The sequence below is a fragment of the Alosa pseudoharengus genome, unplaced genomic scaffold, assembly GCF_046254945.1.
Source record: "Alosa pseudoharengus isolate Yale_2024_CS ecotype anadromous, Long Island Sound unplaced genomic scaffold, YU_APseudo_1.1 YU_APseudo_1.1_scf_13, whole genome shotgun sequence".
Classification (NCBI taxonomy): domain Eukaryota; kingdom Metazoa; phylum Chordata; class Actinopteri; order Clupeiformes; family Clupeidae; genus Alosa; species Alosa pseudoharengus.
Window position 1 is genome coordinate 31,929,073 of NW_027468598.1, and position 17,149 is coordinate 31,946,221.

The following is a 17,149-nucleotide window of genomic DNA, read 5'->3' on the forward strand; positions in this document are numbered from 1 at the left end:
CGCGCTCACAAACTCATCTGAGAGACCTGTGCTCACACACACTCATCTGAGAGACCCGCGCTCACACACACTCATCTGAGAGACCTGTGCTCACACACACTCATCTGAGAGACCCGCGCTCACACACACTCATCTGAGAGACCCGCGCTCACACACACTCATCTGAGAGACCCGCGCTCACACAGCCTCATCTGAGAGACCTGCGCTCACACAGCCTCATCTGAGAGACCTGCGCTCACACAGCCTCATCTGAGAGACCTGTGCTCACACAGCCTCATCTGAGAGGCAGCTGGTGAAATGCTGAACTGGCCTATCTCCCTGATCTCACCACCATAAATGTACTGCAGTCACGGGCTGCAGCACTCAGCTTAATTTTCTATTAAAGGGAGAAATGAGTGTGTGTGTGTGTGTGTATGTGTGTGTGTGTGTGACGTGTTCATGTCATCAAACACATCGGTCTCAAATAATAATCAAATATATAATATAATATAATATAATATAATATAATATAATATAATATAATATAATATGTATATCACTGAATTATGACAACACCCAGGGAAAAGTGTTGATTTCATATACGGTATGTATGTGGTCACATTTTATCATTCTGTGTCTCCCAAAATGAGGTGTTGAAATGTATTGAGATGTACACCATGTGCACGGGCCATAAAATGCGACGTGATAAGTTTAAGCACCCATGCAGAGATAGCGCACAGCCATAAGTACAAAGAGGGAGAAAAAGGGGTGAAGATTTACCTCTGCTTCTGGCTGCCTCCCTCAGTCTATTCATAACCCTGGGGCCCATGCTCTCCAGGATAAATCTCCCCTCCAGCCCCGGGTACAGACACCTCGTGGAGAGAGGGAGGGGGTAGGAGGAGACACTGATGTTAGTCATTTTCGCAAAACATTTTAGTCAAATATGTCAAGGTATTGTAATGTTATGCCAATGGAATTTTGTGTTCTTTTAAATGTTTTAAATGACACAAATATCTGGGTCTGTTTTGTAAAGGGTTGAGGTTGAATTTAAAAATTCTGAAGTCATTACATCAAGGGGTAGACAAGCTCATAGCCAAGCGTTTATTGTGTTGGAGATACTGATCTAAAACACTGAGAACACGAGTTCAGTTAGAACTGCTTCAGTGAGGAGCTCATCCATCAAGCAATTTGGAGCTAATGAAGACAGCTGAGCTGGGATGGTCTCACTCAATTTAGCTACATCTGGTCAGATAGCAGACATTTAGCTGCACTGGTGACTGCACAGTACACTATTTTGTTCCTTTCATTTGTTCTCAGATATGAATCTATGAGCATTGGAATGTTAGACCCAAATTGGCCCACAGCTCCCCCCGACTGTCAAAGCTGGTTACCTTGGATACTCCTGGGAGGTGATGTAGACCGCGTCCTTCTCGCTGACGGAGGACGAGAACGCGACGAAGGTGTCGTCCTGCAGCGGCAGCAGCTCCAGGCCGATGAGGTCTCCGTAGCCGCCGTCGCTAAGCGCGAACTCCAGCAGCTGCAGCTTCTCCTGAGCCGGCCCCTTGTGCTTGGACTTCCTCAGCGCCTGGCGCACGAACGCCGGCGTCACCTTGCACACGCCGTCCGGCTCGCCCGCGTAAGCGGCCAGGACGGCGTCCACGGCGGCGGGCACGCGCGCCAGGTGCATCCCTGAGCTCTGGAGGTATTTGGTGACGGTGGCGGCGCACTCGTCGCCCTCGGGGTCCAGCTCGGAGAACACAGCCTCGTCGGCGCGCACCCAGCTCTGGCCCAGCGAGTAGATGACCGGCTGCCGGAGCAGGTCGGCGTACAGCGGCTGCAGGATGGACCGCCAGCGCGGGCGCGTGCGTGCCGGGTCCGGCCAGGCCGCGTAGGTGGCGCGTAGCGACAGCGGGAAGTCCCGGTCCTTCTTGGCCTGGGTCCTCCGCACCGCCTCCGTGACCAGCGTGAAGTAGGCGCGCGGGATCACCGTGACGATGAGCAGCTCGTTCCACAGCGCCGCCGGGTCGCGCCACTGGTCCACCTCCCGCCACTTGATGCTCCGCCGGTTATCGGTGAGGCCGAAGAAGCCGCTCACGTGCACCGGCAGCCCCGTCAGACTCTCGTCCCCCAGCGGCAGCGGCAGGAAGCAGAAGGCTCGGCCCTCGAAGGTGGACGCAGCGCCTTCCTCCTCCTCCTCCTCCTCCTCCGCGTCCTCGCCAGTGAGCGGCAGCGCGATGCCGATGGTGGGGATGAACTTGAGGTCGTCGGCCAGCGCATCGAGGTCGGCGCACATGCCTCGCCCTCCGACCCCGTTGCACACCAACCAGCTGGTGCTCTGCGTCTCGCGCGCCGACTCGTCCTGCACCTGGATGTCCACCTGGTAGGTGGCGCAGGTCACCTGCTCGCTCGGCACGCCGTTGCTGTAGCTGTCGATGGCCAGGCCCAGCGTCTTCAGCGAGTTGGGCCGCTCCAGTTTCCAGTCAGTGTCCTCCGCCGTGTCTGACCACACGCGGAAGAGCGTCCGCTCTGTGCCGTCGGGCTCGCGCACGTGCAGGGACACCTTGCGCACCTTCTTCAAGAACAGCAGCACCGTGTCCACGTCGGCCTTGAACGACTCGAAAAGCTCCAGAACCTTCTCCTTGTTGTAGACGTTGCTGTTCAGCTGCGTGGGCTTGACCCGGAGTGGGAAGCGGAAGAGCGTTCCCGGGAAGTAGCCGTCCTGGAGCGTCTTCTCCGCACTTCCAAATATGCCGACGTAAGGGGCGAACTGGTCGCTGAGCTCTGTGATCTCCTTTATGTCTGTCTTGAGGTTCCAGCACTGGCCAGACTCATGGTTTCCAAACAGGGTCTGGTGGGGGTCCAACATTCCGATCTGATCTCCACTGAATATGCTCGGAACATCTGAGGAAATCAGAAGGCATTTACAACCAATCAGGTTGTTGTTGGTACAATGTTGGCACACAGTATGTGACCTCACAGGCAGAATTCTAATTAGGTAGCTGGCCCTTTAAGTTTTGGGTGATGTACTGAGAAGCCTGAGAGTTAATAAAGTTGCTCATAGTTTGTCCCATGCACATATATCTGCACATCAACTGTGACATCACATTGTTTTTTTAATACAAAAATTCTGCATCTACAACGATCCCTATTCACTTCTAAACCCCATGTTTTAAAGACAGACTTACAGATTTGTGCAGTAAATAGGTATTCTTACCTGTTATGTGGTACACAGAGTTGAACCCTATGCCGAACCGTCCAACCTTCAGTGGGTCCTCTCTTTTTCTGCTCCTTGCAATCTCCTGAATACCATTCCAGTCTTCCTGCGTGAACACCGCGTCGTTGTACACATACAAAGCCGTTCCTGGAGCACCAGCCAAATACCAGAAGCATAAACACAAACACAAACACAAAGCACATTTGTATTGTCAACAATAGCTGTCATTTACTGGATGGCTTAACACATGCATTGTAAGCAAGATACAGTATATAAGACACTGTAAATACACCATATTACAGTGAAGTGAGTTGGTAAATGATCGAGTGCCCAATCCAACTTATCAGGCGACTCAAGGTGAATGGGTGAATGAATGAATCAGTCTATCAATCAATGAATGACGATACAAAAGATTTCACTAACTAACATGGGGACTCTACACCTTTCTACACCACTATGTCAGGTGAGTCCGGCATGTATGTGTATGTGAATAAGTAAATGCACAGGTAAGTAGAGCACAGGTAAGTAGAGCACAGGTAAGTAGAGCACAGGTAAGTAAATGCACAGGTAAGTAGTAAGTAGAGCACAGGTAAGTAAATGCACAGGTAAGTAAATGCACAGGTAAGTAAAGCACAGGTAAGTAGAGCACAGTAAGTAGAGCACAGGTAAGTAGAGCACAGGTAAGTAAATGCACAGGTAAGTAGAGCACAGGTAGGTAGAGCACAGGTAAGTAGAGCACAGGTAAGTAAAGCACAGGTAAGTAGAGCACAGGTAAGTAAAGCACAGGTAAGTAGAGCACAGGTAAGTAATTGCACAGGTAAGTATTTGCACAGGTAAGTAAAGCACAGGTAAGTAGAGCACAGGTAAGTAAATGCACAGGTAAGTAGAGCACAGGTAAGTAATTGCACAGGTAAGTAATTGCACAGGTAAGTAATTGCACAGGTAAGTAGAGCACAGGTAAGTAGAGCACAGGTAAGTAAATGCACAGGTAAGTAAAGCACAGGTAAGTAGAGCACAGGTAGGTAAAGCACAGATAAGTAAATGCATAGAACATAAATAGCAACCTTGATGCTGAGCCATATCTGGTGACCATAGCGACTCCACCCCGTACTCAGTCTCGTCATACATGAACTTGACCTCCGTGGCCCCCGCATCCTCTGCATTCTGAATCAGCTCCTGCACACGGGAGAACATAGATATGTTTAGATATTGTAGATACTATAAATAGATAGATAGATAGATACATAGATACATAGATAGATAGAAACCTTGATAATCCCAGAGAAATTCAGAAATAAAAAAGACCTGCTGTCAGATCTTGTTTACTGATTATGTGTCTGCTTTTGATCAGGTGTTCTTATATCTAAGACATACAACACCTTATTCACAATGTGTAACCGTATTTAACCTGAATAGCCCATATAAATTAGTGTTGCAGTAACAAATCAGAAGTAATGTTAAATGTTATGGTTTGTTTACGTTAAATAATGAATTGCACTTTACATCCAAAGACGTCTTATAACTCACTTCAATAAATAATATGCAACAAATTAGATTCTAACGAGCAACAAATATTAGTAACACTACTTTCTTTATAGAGTGTGTTCCTACATTCTAGATGCATCACACAGTAGCAAATAAGAATAGAGGAGGAGGACATTGGTGGTCAGACTCGGTATTAAAAGTTCAGAGAGTTCACCTTATCCCAAGTTCATCCCAGTGGAATTTCTTCACCTTCCCAGCTCATTAGCTTCCTAAGCCTTTATACAGTAGTGTGAAATGACTGGCACTTCAGCAGGTAATGAACCCATAGCGCACACACACACACGCACGCACGCACGCACTCACACACACACACACGCGCACGCGCGCGCACGCACGCACGCACGCACACACACACACACACACACACACACGTGCACTCGCACACGCACACGCACACACACACACACACATACACACGCACACGCACACACACACGCACACACAGCCAGGCCGGGACTATTTTAAAGCCTGAACACCCTAACTAGCTATTTGGCAAGCTTTGTGATCCAAAACTAACACCCCCCCACATCAATGCCTTTCTCCAATGCCGCACATAGTCATGTGATGTCACAACCCTTTCCATCATTGCTGGCTGTTCCAAGGGCTCTCGAGCTATATATTTAGTCATGTTCTGCACTCCCCAAAGGAAGAATTCTTACTTTCAGAATTTGTCCTCCTTCTGGGTACCGTCTAAGAATATCCTTCAGGAACTCAACCAGGGGAGGGGTAGTCTGGCCAAACCTCCCTACACACACACACACACACACACACACACACACACACACACACACACACACACACACACACAGAGTTTGAAAGAGGAGCTGTTAATGACATCATTGAGTTTCCATGTCTATATATTGGCTTAAACTAATCAATATTTCAAAATACAGGCAAAGAGTCACAAATAAAGGACCAGATAACAGTATTTAAGAGTTAGAATGAGTTGCTTACTACTGCCAACCCTGTGGAGTTCTAACTATGTTAATAATAATGTGCTCTCTCTCATGCACTGTTTGTATGGTGGTGGTAATGACAGTGTCCTGTTGCCATGCAACAGTACTCACCTCCACCCTTCAGCCCATTTCCTGTGAGTGTAAGAGATACATCAGGACTTCCTGCAGACACCAGATCTCCAACCAAAACGCCATCATGAAGCTGTGAGAACACAAACAGGAATTAGCCTACATAGCAGGACATAATGTTTACTCTACCTAACACACCTTTACAGGATATAATGTTTACTCTACCTAACAAACCTTTACAATACAGGATATAATGTTTACTCTACCTAACAAACCTTTACACTACAGGACATAATGTTTACTCTACCTAACAAACCTTTACAGGACATAATGTTTACTCCACCTAACACACCTTTACAGAACATAATGTTTACTCTACCTAACAAACCTTTACACTACAGGACATAACGTTTACTCTACCTAACACCTTTACACTGGAGGAACCATCTTACTAACACATGCTGTAATTACCAAATTAGGTAAACATATTGACACCACAAAGGTGGTATAGGATGGAGATATACAGTACCCAAAAAGTTTTTCTGACACAGGATATCTTGGTTGCAACAACCTTTACGACAAGCAATGTTTTTGTTCATCCATTGACACACATACATTATGGAATTTGCTCTCTTATACTCTAGTATGCTCTCAGCAGTTTTATTCCCTGAGGTAAAAAGAAATCCTATTAGTTAAGAATATAAAGGTGTGGGGGGTCAGGCTCAGAGTCTCTCTAGCTGATGAAAGGTCTTTTCTGTCCAAAACTGGTGGATCTGAGGAGGATCCGGACCTGTAATGAGGACACATATTCACCAGCACAAACAAACACACACACACACACACATAAATCTGCAGACATGTGCACACACACACATGCACTCCCACACACAGTCAGTGATGCATAAATCCACCAGCACACACACACACACACACACACACACACACACACACACACGCACACACACATAAATATGCAGAGACGTGTGCAAACACACAAACATCCTTGCACGTGCTCACACACACACACACATAGAGATGCTGCACTGTTCTTCGCCTCCTCAAGGTGAAAGCCCACTTCTGCTGGCTCACACGCTGTGCTCAGCATATCTGGCAACCGCCCTGCCAACACAAAGCTCTGGCCACGAGAGAGAGAGAGAAAGAGAGAAGGCAAAAGATGGAGAGAATGGAGCAAGATAGAGAGAGGGAGACAGAAAGATAGATGGGGAGAGGGATACAGGAACAGAGAGTGGGGCTAGAGGAAGAGAAAGAAATGGAGAGAATGTGAGAGGGACTCATACAGACAGAGATTGAAAGAGAGAGAGAGAGAGAGAAAGAGAGAGAGAGAGGGGGGAGAGAAAAACTGCCATCTAGTCCTTGCCAGCCAAGATCAACGACCATAAGCAAGAGAGAGAGAGAGCGAGAGAGGGAGGGAGAGGAGGAGAGAAAGAGAGAGAGGGAAGGAAATAGGGCTACAAAGAGATAGAGAGTAGAAAGTGAGAGAGGGGGTAGACAGAGGGGGGCAGGAACGAGAGAAAGCGAGAGAAAGAGGGAGAGAGAAAGAGAGAGAGAAAGAGAGAGAGAGAGAGGGAGAGAGAAAGAGAGAGAGAGAAAGAGAGAGAGAGAGGGAGAGAGAGGGAGAGAGAGGGAGAGAGAAAGAGGGAGAGAGAGGGAGAGAGAAAGAGGGAGAGAAAAAGAGGGAGAGAGAAAGAGGGAGAGAGACAGAAAACTGCCATCCAGCCTGCTTTTGCCCGTGTCCTGAGCAAGTGCCCGCAGTGGCTAGTTTATCTTGGCATGCCACCCTGGCTGCCCGCTGAGAGGGTCAGGCGCTGTTCTATCTTACTAGCATCTCAGTAAACATCTTTTTATTCATTATCTTTTTTTTAAACCAGCTTTACAAATTGCACTATCTTGGTTCCCAATAAATGATCCTTATCAAATTGTCACAATCATTCACAGCTAATCAGCAGTGAAATTAGTATGCAGAATTGGGAAATGCAGAATATGATTGGTCTTCCTGTCCTTGCGTGTAAATTCACATGCCTATTCCGCAAATAACCATAATTGCTGCACCATCTTTTTTTGTGATTATGTCAACTCAGGTTGGAATAGTGTGAAGCGAAGTGCATAGAATACAAGCAGACTTGATACATGTAGCACTACAAATAAGATATCCTAGTGTCTTCACGTCTGTGTGACAGCCACTCGCTCATTCATCCATCTTTGTCAGGAATGCTGTGTTAGCAGACTCCCATTGCCACAGATAAGACCTCTTCTGTTCCCTGCCAAGCCCAGACTCTAATTCCCAGTGATTCACAGGCCCTCAAACATGAACCCCCTGCCTGAAATCCACAAAAATGTGAGAGGGAGTGGGGTTTGTTACAAGAATCACCCAAAGCCATACACTCCCATTTCTATAGGGGACACCCAGTAGCCGAAAGCCGTACATTCCCATTCCTGTGGAAGACGCCCAACGGCCCAAAGCCATACATTCCTATTTGTTATGGAGGATGCTGGAGCATTTCCAGGACTATAGCTAGTGTACCTGAGGTAATGATCCCATAAAGCACAGGCATCTGCTGAGGCACACACGCAGCCCATGGGCATGCAGATGGTTTGCCATACCAATGAGGACATTAAGACGTTAAAGGTGAGGTTAGTGATTTTTTTACGTCATTTCAAGCTCATACCATTTTTTGGCACATTCAGCAATCATCTCCTCACGACCGCTAGCTGGCCAGTCGGTGAGTACACTGTAAAAAAACTCAGTCTCTGTAGGCAGCCCAGGCTCCAAAAACTGGAACCAAACAAAGTGAGGGCAGTCTGTCCCCTAAACAAAAACGAAACCCTGCTTGGCATTTCTCTGGGAATACGGACGGTAGGGGTGAGATACCAGTGAGATATCTGACGTGTTTCATTTGGTCCTTAGTTAAAATATAATGTAGGCCTATGATTTTTTGCACAAAGGTGTCTGCTAATAAATCTAAATATAAACATAAACATAAACACAAACAAACAAAACTTCTCATCAAAACATCCAGTGGAATACACATAATTGCACATGTTACAGCATGTGTACAATATTCTGTCTTCATATCGTTGCCCTATACTGACACATTCAGAAACCTTAGGTTTGTAAAGTAGTATGTTGGTTAATTTTTTGAATGGATAAAATAGCTTATACATATACACTCAAAGGCTCTATATACCAGTTTTATTTTCAAATATGTTTTGTGAATTTCTCCGGAATAATATCATTGTTTGCCAAATACCTTAACCTTAACCTGAAAATTAAGGACATGTATCTACATCTAAGGTTTCCTTTTTTACTGCAGTCAGGGTCAGCCTGGAGAGAGAGAGAGAGAGAGAGAGAGAGAGAGAGAGAGGGAGAGAGAGGGAGAGAGAGAGAGGGAGAGGGAGAGAGTGAGAGGGAGAGAGAGAGACAGAGAGAGAGATAGAGAGAGAGGGAGAGAGGGAGAGGGAGAGAGAGAGAGAGTGAGAGAGACAGAGAGAGAGAGTGAGAGAAACAGAGAGAGAGGGAGAGGGAGAGAGAGAGGGGGGAGAGGGAGAGGGAGAGAGAGTGAGAGAGACAGAGAGAGAGAAAGTGAAAGAGACAGAGAGAGAGGGAGAGGGAGAGAGAGAGGGGGGAGAGGGAGAGGGAGAGAGAGTGAGAGAGACAGAGAGAGAGAAAGTGAAAGAGACAGAGAGAGAGGGAGAGGGAGAGAGAGAGAGGGGAGATCGGAGATCCACCTCGGGTTATTTTCTGTGCCTGACTTCAGGGCGGGTGTGTACGAGGCATCCCACCTGCCCCCTTCCCTCAAGCCCTCTCCCCGTGCCACGACCCAGAAGGGTCAGCGGAGAGAACGGCGGGGCACCAAACGGGTATGACTCAGGCTGGGATAGCAGACGTTAACGCTAATGATATGAGAAGAGCTATGGGAATGCGTCTGGCTCATGCGTCTGGGTTCTGTTTCCTCCAGAGAAATTCAAAGCAGGCTGATCGATTCAGTCCATATCAAAAGTGTTTTCCGTCGTTTCTTTACATTATCCATAGTTTTGTTTTTTTCTACTAAACTTTTATGCTTATCCTATGCTAATTATTTTCCTTTATAGATACCCATTATTTGCACTAAAGACTATAGAAATGGTCCAAATAATTTTTAAACAGTCTTGTGTATGCACTGACAGATTTTTTTTTTTATTAAAGCAACTATAAAAATAAGGTATATGGCATCAACTCCATGTGTGACTCACCATACACTCGTACCCCCCTCCTGCTCAGCAACAACAGAAGAGCGATACATCTCAAAGACGGCTTTGTTGGGGGGCGAGCCACTATGCAAGTGACAATATTGTGGTGGAACAGCTGTAGGCAAGCTCTCAGCTAATGGCCTCAGTTATTAGCATTTGCATCTATGGGAAAAACATGGAGTCTGTCTGTTTTAAACAATGTCCTCAAAGATGCTTCAATATCATCTATTGGAATAGACAGTAGTAGACTCAAAGCCATAGGAGAAAAGAGAAGGCAATGTACTGAAATTCCCTCTCCTGAAATATTCTCAATTCCAAAGGGTAAGTACACATATGAGCAGTTATAGCCAACCAGCCAGTGAAATAAACCTGAAATAATCCTGAAATAATCTCAATTCCAATAGTACACATATGAGCAGTTATAGCCAACCAGCCAGTGAATTAATCCTGAAATAATCTCAATTCCAAAGGGTAAGTACACATATGAGCAGTTATAGTCAACCAGTCAGTGGCAGTGTGTTAGTTTCACTCTACCAGTGAGCGCATGTGCTCTAAGCTTCACTGTGATCATATAAGACGTGCATTTCCATTCCATTGTGTTCATCTTCATTTTCTTCAATAAAAGAATCTAAAATACTAAAGGGACACATGTCATTCTGAGGCCTTTATTTTTACTACTACACAGCTGTCAAATAACATGTCACTCTCTCTGTGTAGGCTACTTTGGCATTAAGCTCTTTATACAAACAACAGCAGGGGGCTGATGACTTGTCACTTTTGATTCTGTATTAGGCAAACTTTGTTTGAAAATGGCGTTGAAAAAGACTACTAACAACAATTAAGTCTTCCTCATCTATCAAACGTCTCACTTTACAGTTGCAAAATACAGATCAAGTCAGGCCTCCCACTTCTTGGAATAAGCTCATTTAGACAACTGTCACAGGACTAATGATTCCAATCCAATGTGCCAGCTCTCCTTTTCCATTAGGCAAACTGTGTTTGAAGACATGTGACGAGAAGAACCCTAATTCGGCTTACAAACACAACAGCAAATCAGACCACCACTGAACACTGCAAATGTGTCACGTCATGAGTTCTCACCCCCTTGGCCTGGCTGCAAATAACGACACAATGGGCAACATTTTACCCAGGCCTGGCCCCCACACAACTTCTAAATCACTTTGCTGTGGCAATTTATGCAGCCCCAATAAGCCTACAGAAGGTAGGGTCCAATGAGCTGGGCATCAGTGTCCAAACACAAGCCCTTTGCCCAAATATCACAATAAACAGAGGGGGTGAAAGACAGACCATGGAGAAATAATTTGCTACAAACCAAAACAAGCTCTCGCGGCCATATTGGCAGTGGCCTGCACACTGCTGTTGCTAATTCCTGTTGCTGTTTTGCCATATTACTGTTGCGCAACCGATCAGCAACAGAAAGCTGGTAGCAGGTGATGTGCTCGAGGCTCTACCAAGGAACACCATCCTGATGCTGGCGTAGATCTGCACTGCCTTTAGGGCTGAACGATTAATTGCATTTGCGATAATATCGCGATATGATTAAACGCGATTTTCTAACCGCAAAGGCTGCGATTACGCTTCGCAATATGTGACCTCACCAAAACGCATTGAAGCAAATGTGTAAATGTGTAAATGTGTAAATGCACAAGCCCTTTTGCTCCAGTGTCATAAAAGACGGAAGAAGACAGAAAGACGGTCCATGTAGAGAATAATTGACACCAAGTAAAAAGGTTTGAAACAACACAAGCTTCCTCCCTCCCTCTGTCATCTTGGTAGTGCCCTTCACATTGCCCTAACTGATTCCAAACCGCGTTGCCCTGGGAACAACAACCCCGCTGCTTCCCATCAGCTGGCGGCACAAGTGAGGTGTCACCTACCGGCCTCCCATCATGCACCAGTCTCTGTTCCGACACAGGAAGGCCCGTCTCTTCGTGTAGCAGCTCCTTGATATGCCCAACGGCCGTGGCCCCGGTCACTTGGAAGACCCTGCAGCCCAGATACTCGTGACAGACCGCTACCCGTGGCACCCTGAGGAGCACACACACACACACACACACACACACACACACACACACACACACACACACACACAGCTCTGAGCGGAGCGCTGGTGTTGTGGGCTGGTGTGTGCAAAAGTGAACTTGTGGATTACATAATGTTACATTATGTTATGTTGTGTTGTGTTGTGTTATGTGCACTTTTTATTTTATTCTTCAGCCCATCTTCAAGATTAGGTTAGTTCTGCACAGGGATAAACATTCCCATCCCTGCCCCACACCATCCTGTGCACAGAGTAATTTCCATCACTATTGCAATACATCTTTTAAGTTATATTATTTAAGTTAACCTATGGCATTATAGTATGAGGCTATATAGAGCTTCTGAAACTCTTTATAGCTGTCTGTGAATTAACAATACTGCATTTCACACTGCATGATGAGAAGACAGTTTCTCATTCATTGTATTTGTGTCATATTTCCTGGTATTTGTTTACAAGATTCAAGCTGCAGCATTACAGCTGCACTCATTACAGTATCAGAGTATTTTTTGCACCTAAATGGCATAACAGTATCAGCATTGTCACTATAACAAATTCTCTGGTCTGTGGCTTGAGGACATTGGCTGATCAACACATATAACACAGTAACCCTTTCTTCTCTGGACGAAATAAATAATTCAGCGATGAGGTCCAGTTTTTAGCGCAGTTGTGCCACTTTTTAGGCTACTATCCTGTGCCAAAGAGTAAATCCGAATAGCTAAATGCTGCTCAAAACAAAACGCAGACAGTCGAATTGTCTTGTGGTTATTTAATGCAAGTGACTTTTATAGCTAAAACAATAGGCCATCTGAACTGAGCATATTGTTTCCACAATAGATGCCAATTAGGCCTTCCTATACAATGTGTTTGATGGTGTCAAGTTATTAATCCAGTTTACACTAATGCAACTGGAAATTAGTTCTAGACTGCTGCTCAGTGCATCACAATTAAATAGCCTACGGATGGGCCTCAGAGAGAAACGCGCTGTCGTCAGCGGGGTGTCCCACTATAATAGCCGGACCTTGACAGCCAAGCCCCCTCAGCGCACTTGAAGGAAGGGCGGGGCTTTCTGAGAACACATGAAAACTGTATGACAGTCACCCGAAAACTAAAACCTAAACGCGCTTTCCTGAATAACCACATCACTATATGCATTAATAATATCTATATGTAGTCTCCGGTCACAGTAAAATACGGTTATTTGGGCGTTGATAGCTGTAACGCACAGAAACTAGACTTTCAGAGAGTTTGAGGGACACGCACAATAGATGTCAGCATCACTGCTGGTGTGAGATGTGAACACGTTCACTCACATTTCATGTAAGTAACATGCGATAATGTTGACAGTTCATTCGCTGAAGCCTGTGATGATTCAAGGCCGCAATTCATACTTCAAAATGGATTCCAAATTAACTATTGTAAACTTACCACAGATTTTCTTTGGCTGCCATCGCTCCTCAGCCGCTATCTCCCTAGGTATCCACGTACAGCATTCATTCGTGTAGTTTCAACTGCATAAAGCGCAGGCAAACTCCACCCGGAAAATGGGCACCCTGGTGCACCATGCAAACCGTTATCTGCTAGAACGCTAACGGGTCCTGTTCCTCTTCATTTGCGTTTGTTCTCATTCCCCTTCTGTGGATCTACAAGAATCAGCCCATGGCACCACTGTAATAGGCTTTATTTGAAAGTATTTTCCTCCAAGACCCGCCTCCAACAATGTACTACTGCGGCTCTGCGAGTTATCCGCTGTATTCCGACTATCCAGTCAAGTGTTTTTGGACACTCCTCTGAAATAAGTCCATCAGCTAGCTAGAGATTCAGATGATTTTGCTTGTTCCTGGAAGTGATAAAAATAGAACACAAGTTAGCCGCTACATTGCGCTTTCCCTTCATGCTAATTCCTTCAAAGGTTCTTTTGCGTCTAATGTAAGCGTAGTCCACCCTACATGAAGTAGGCTATTTACTGCGGCTTCTTGGCGAATGGTAGGCTAAGGAACCGCAAAGGATGTTGGTACTTGTAGTAGATTGTACTACAGCATGTGCTAATGCAAACGGGTACCACATATCCCAGACACTGCCTACAGTAGTCTTGCTTGCACCTGCCCAGTGATGTGCACTAAACAACAACAATTATTTCATACATGTCGAGCGTAAACTCCGCTATAGCATATTGGTGTACACTAAAACTGGGAAATGACTATCTTATATGATTATTTCGAGATCCAGGCAGTCTAAATATATTTTGTTTTTAATCTATTGAATCCTACTGGCTGCTTCAACGCGTAAATATTCGGATAGTCTAGGTTTACGCATACGCGTTAAATTAGGATATGGGCTATGGGAAATCATTTGGGAAATCATTTGTTGACTGAATATAGTCATTCTTCATGTGGTGCAGTTTACCCGATGGAAGTGCAACGTTGGAGGATGACATCATCTAACCCCAGTGAAGGATATTCAGCTCTTTACTGGTATAGACACTTTAGTTCCTAGAGGCCAACATTCAGATAATTCACTGTTATAGGACTAATAGCTTATTTCAGACAAATATGATAACAAGCAACAAATCTAAATGCATAAGACTAATATTTGTTCGACAATGTGCCGCCTAAAATTCCCCCTAGTCATAGCCATTCATGCATTGTAGAACAGGAAACCTTCTGTAACAACAGATGCCGCAGTAAATCGATAGCGATGCTCTCACCGTAGCAACTTGCCTGCGTCTATGGCGCGGCATCCTTGGTTAAGTAATGGGCCGCTCTCCTCGCTCCCCCCTCGCACCTTGTGGATCATGCGACACCACTTGATATTAGAGGAGAGACGGGGCTTCCGAGGGCTTTAAGCCTGAAATGCGCCTTGAGTGTTAAGTCTGCTTGAGTCTAGGAGGTCAAAAACGTAATTATGATTGATGAATTGGCGCGTTCTGCCCCGGCATCTCCGAACAAGTTCAAGACTGCGGGCATCATCCGCGGTACGCCTGCTGCCTTAAAGCTGCAGCCGAACTGAACTGTGCGCACTCAGCACCCCCTGGACTGTCACGATCGCATATAACACACTCTGCTTGCTAAATAAGGATTTTCAACAGCGCAAATGTTAAAAGCGCCATTCTCTTTTCCCCCCTGAGATGAGTTGTAGGCCTTTCAAATCAAAAGATGTAGGCTATTTTAACTATACTTTACTTTTGTAGGCCTGTGTTGAATAGGGAAAATGATTGTGGGGGGAAATTGTTACACTAGTTTGTTTGTTCAATAAAAATCTCCCATCGTTCACTGCATCTTGGATATCACTGGATTATGCAAAGTTGTTTACAGGGGGGGGGGGGTGCTGCACTGTCAGGAAAGTACATAGGGACTCTCTCCCACTCTTTAAACTCTTGAGCTGGTAACCTTGGAGATGGATTTACCCCTCAGGGCTTTGAGCTGAATTAGCCTTTCAGAAGAGTGTGAGTAAAATACCGAAGTTAAATTTCACGCAACAGCAAAAAAAAAAACCCTACAATTCTAGAATCTTAGTGAAAGTTTCTTGTTTTGTGGAAATACTACTTAAATAAGCTAAATTATCTGGCAAGATTTGCCAATAGAACAAGATTTCCACTTATAATAAGGTCAGAAACAGTTAAATCAAGTGCAAAATGTCTAAAAATGTCTTGTTATAAGCAAACAATAGAAAATCAAGCACATATTCACTTGATTTAAAGTTATTTATCTCACTTAGATTCTAGAATTCTAGTGTTTTTGTAGTGTGTGCCTTGTCCTCGGAGTTTATGAGCTTTGGGTTTGGGGAATTTATATAGGTGAATTTAAGTAATGGTTTGCCACATTGTAAATCAGACTTTTTAAATGAGTTATTGCCAGTGTTGGGAGTAATGTGTTACAAAAGTAATGTAATTACTGTAATGTATTGCTGTTTGCGGTAACGCGGTAATGTAAGGCATTACAAAAAAAAAATTGGGTAATATTTACTCGGTACAAACTTCAGTAACGCGCGTTACAATGCATTTTAACCCAAAATTAAGCGCTTGTTTTGTTTTGATACATATTCGCAAACACCACCGCGAGAACAACAGACGAGAAAAAATGCGCGCAAAATAGTAGAACGTAGGCTATCTCCTGATACCGGTTGAAGATGACTGTGGCTGCAGCAGACTCAAAGTCGGACTCTATTTGCGGGATGGACATAAGCCTACGCTCATTATTTTTAGCTTGTCAGAGACAAGGATATGAAGAACATAATAGTTAGTGCACGTAGAAAACAAATGTACCTCCGCGCTACTGCGGGTCACATCTAGCGCATCAACGGAGAGGACCGAATCCAGTAGAAGAGAGAGAGTTCACCGGAGCGACAAAGATGTGGAATTTAAGTATTTTTTATTTAAGGTCTCAACATAAGGACTAACGTTTCGACGTGTGCCACGTCTTCATCAGAGTCAAGTATGACATCAACTTGACTCTGATGAAGACATGGCACACGTCGACAAAAAATCCATTCAGATAGGCCTAGCTAGGTGGATACCAGGCTCATAATTCACTTTTATTTGCAAAACGAAATGTGAAGCAACATGTCATTGCATACTTTCCAAAGCAATGAAGGCTGCTTTAAACAACTTAACATTGTGCATATTATTGTTAATATTGTGCTATCAATGTAACTCAACAAACAAGGCTTGTAAACAAGAGCTGGCAAAAGGGCATTATGAGAACGTAAAGATCAATGCTCTTAAAGTGACCGTGCACCATTTATAAGAAAACAGCATTTCTTCAGAAATTAATGTTAAAAAACACACAGTAGGCCTAATGGTCTGTATAATAGGCCTTTTATTTTACTTTAGGTGTTTGAGTTACCATTTAAATGTCACTCACTCAAAGCCACTCACTTAGGGCACCGAAATGGCCAGTAGGCCACCATCTTGACATGTCTTTATTACAGTTTTTTCTGATTGCTTACAGTTTTTTCTGATTGCTTAAGCACATTTTTTGTCACTATGGCTTTTTTTGCAAAACTCTACACACAAATGGCAAAACCTCTCACCCAATCAGCAAAACATTGTAGTTCTCTTGCAAAAGCTAACACACCTTG

The 17,149-nt window shown here is 44.8% G+C and overlaps 1 protein-coding gene across 1 annotated transcript; it reads right to left on the bottom strand.

Annotated features, from left to right (window-relative positions):
* Positions 1 to 206: 206 nt before the first annotated feature.
* LOC143121402 (sacsin-like) lies at positions 207 to 13,521 on the bottom strand. Its single transcript, XM_076281762.1, has 9 exons — positions 13,499 to 13,521; positions 11,910 to 12,018; positions 5,806 to 5,896; positions 5,398 to 5,483; positions 4,258 to 4,369; positions 3,194 to 3,340; positions 1,371 to 2,880; positions 760 to 851; positions 207 to 229 (listed from the first exon to the last, which is right to left on the bottom strand). Exons 1-9 carry the CDS (start codon positions 13,519 to 13,521, stop codon positions 207 to 209), a joined length of 2,193 nt encoding a protein of 730 aa, XP_076137877.1.
* Positions 13,522 to 17,149: the final 3,628 nt, after the last annotated feature.

Excerpts from the sequence above, each read along its gene's own strand:
- LOC143121402 (XM_076281762.1), bottom strand. The coding sequence starts at position 13,521 with ATGGCAGCCAAAGAAAATCTGTG. Across the intron at positions 12,019-13,498 it reads GCAGCCAAAGAAAATCTGTG|GGTCTTCCAAGTGACCGGGG; the intron begins GTAAGTTTACAA and ends TCTGGGCTGCAG. Across the intron at positions 2,881-3,193 it reads CTCTGTGTACCACATAACAG|ATGTTCCGAGCATATTCAGT; the intron begins GTAAGAATACCT and ends TGATTTCCTCAG.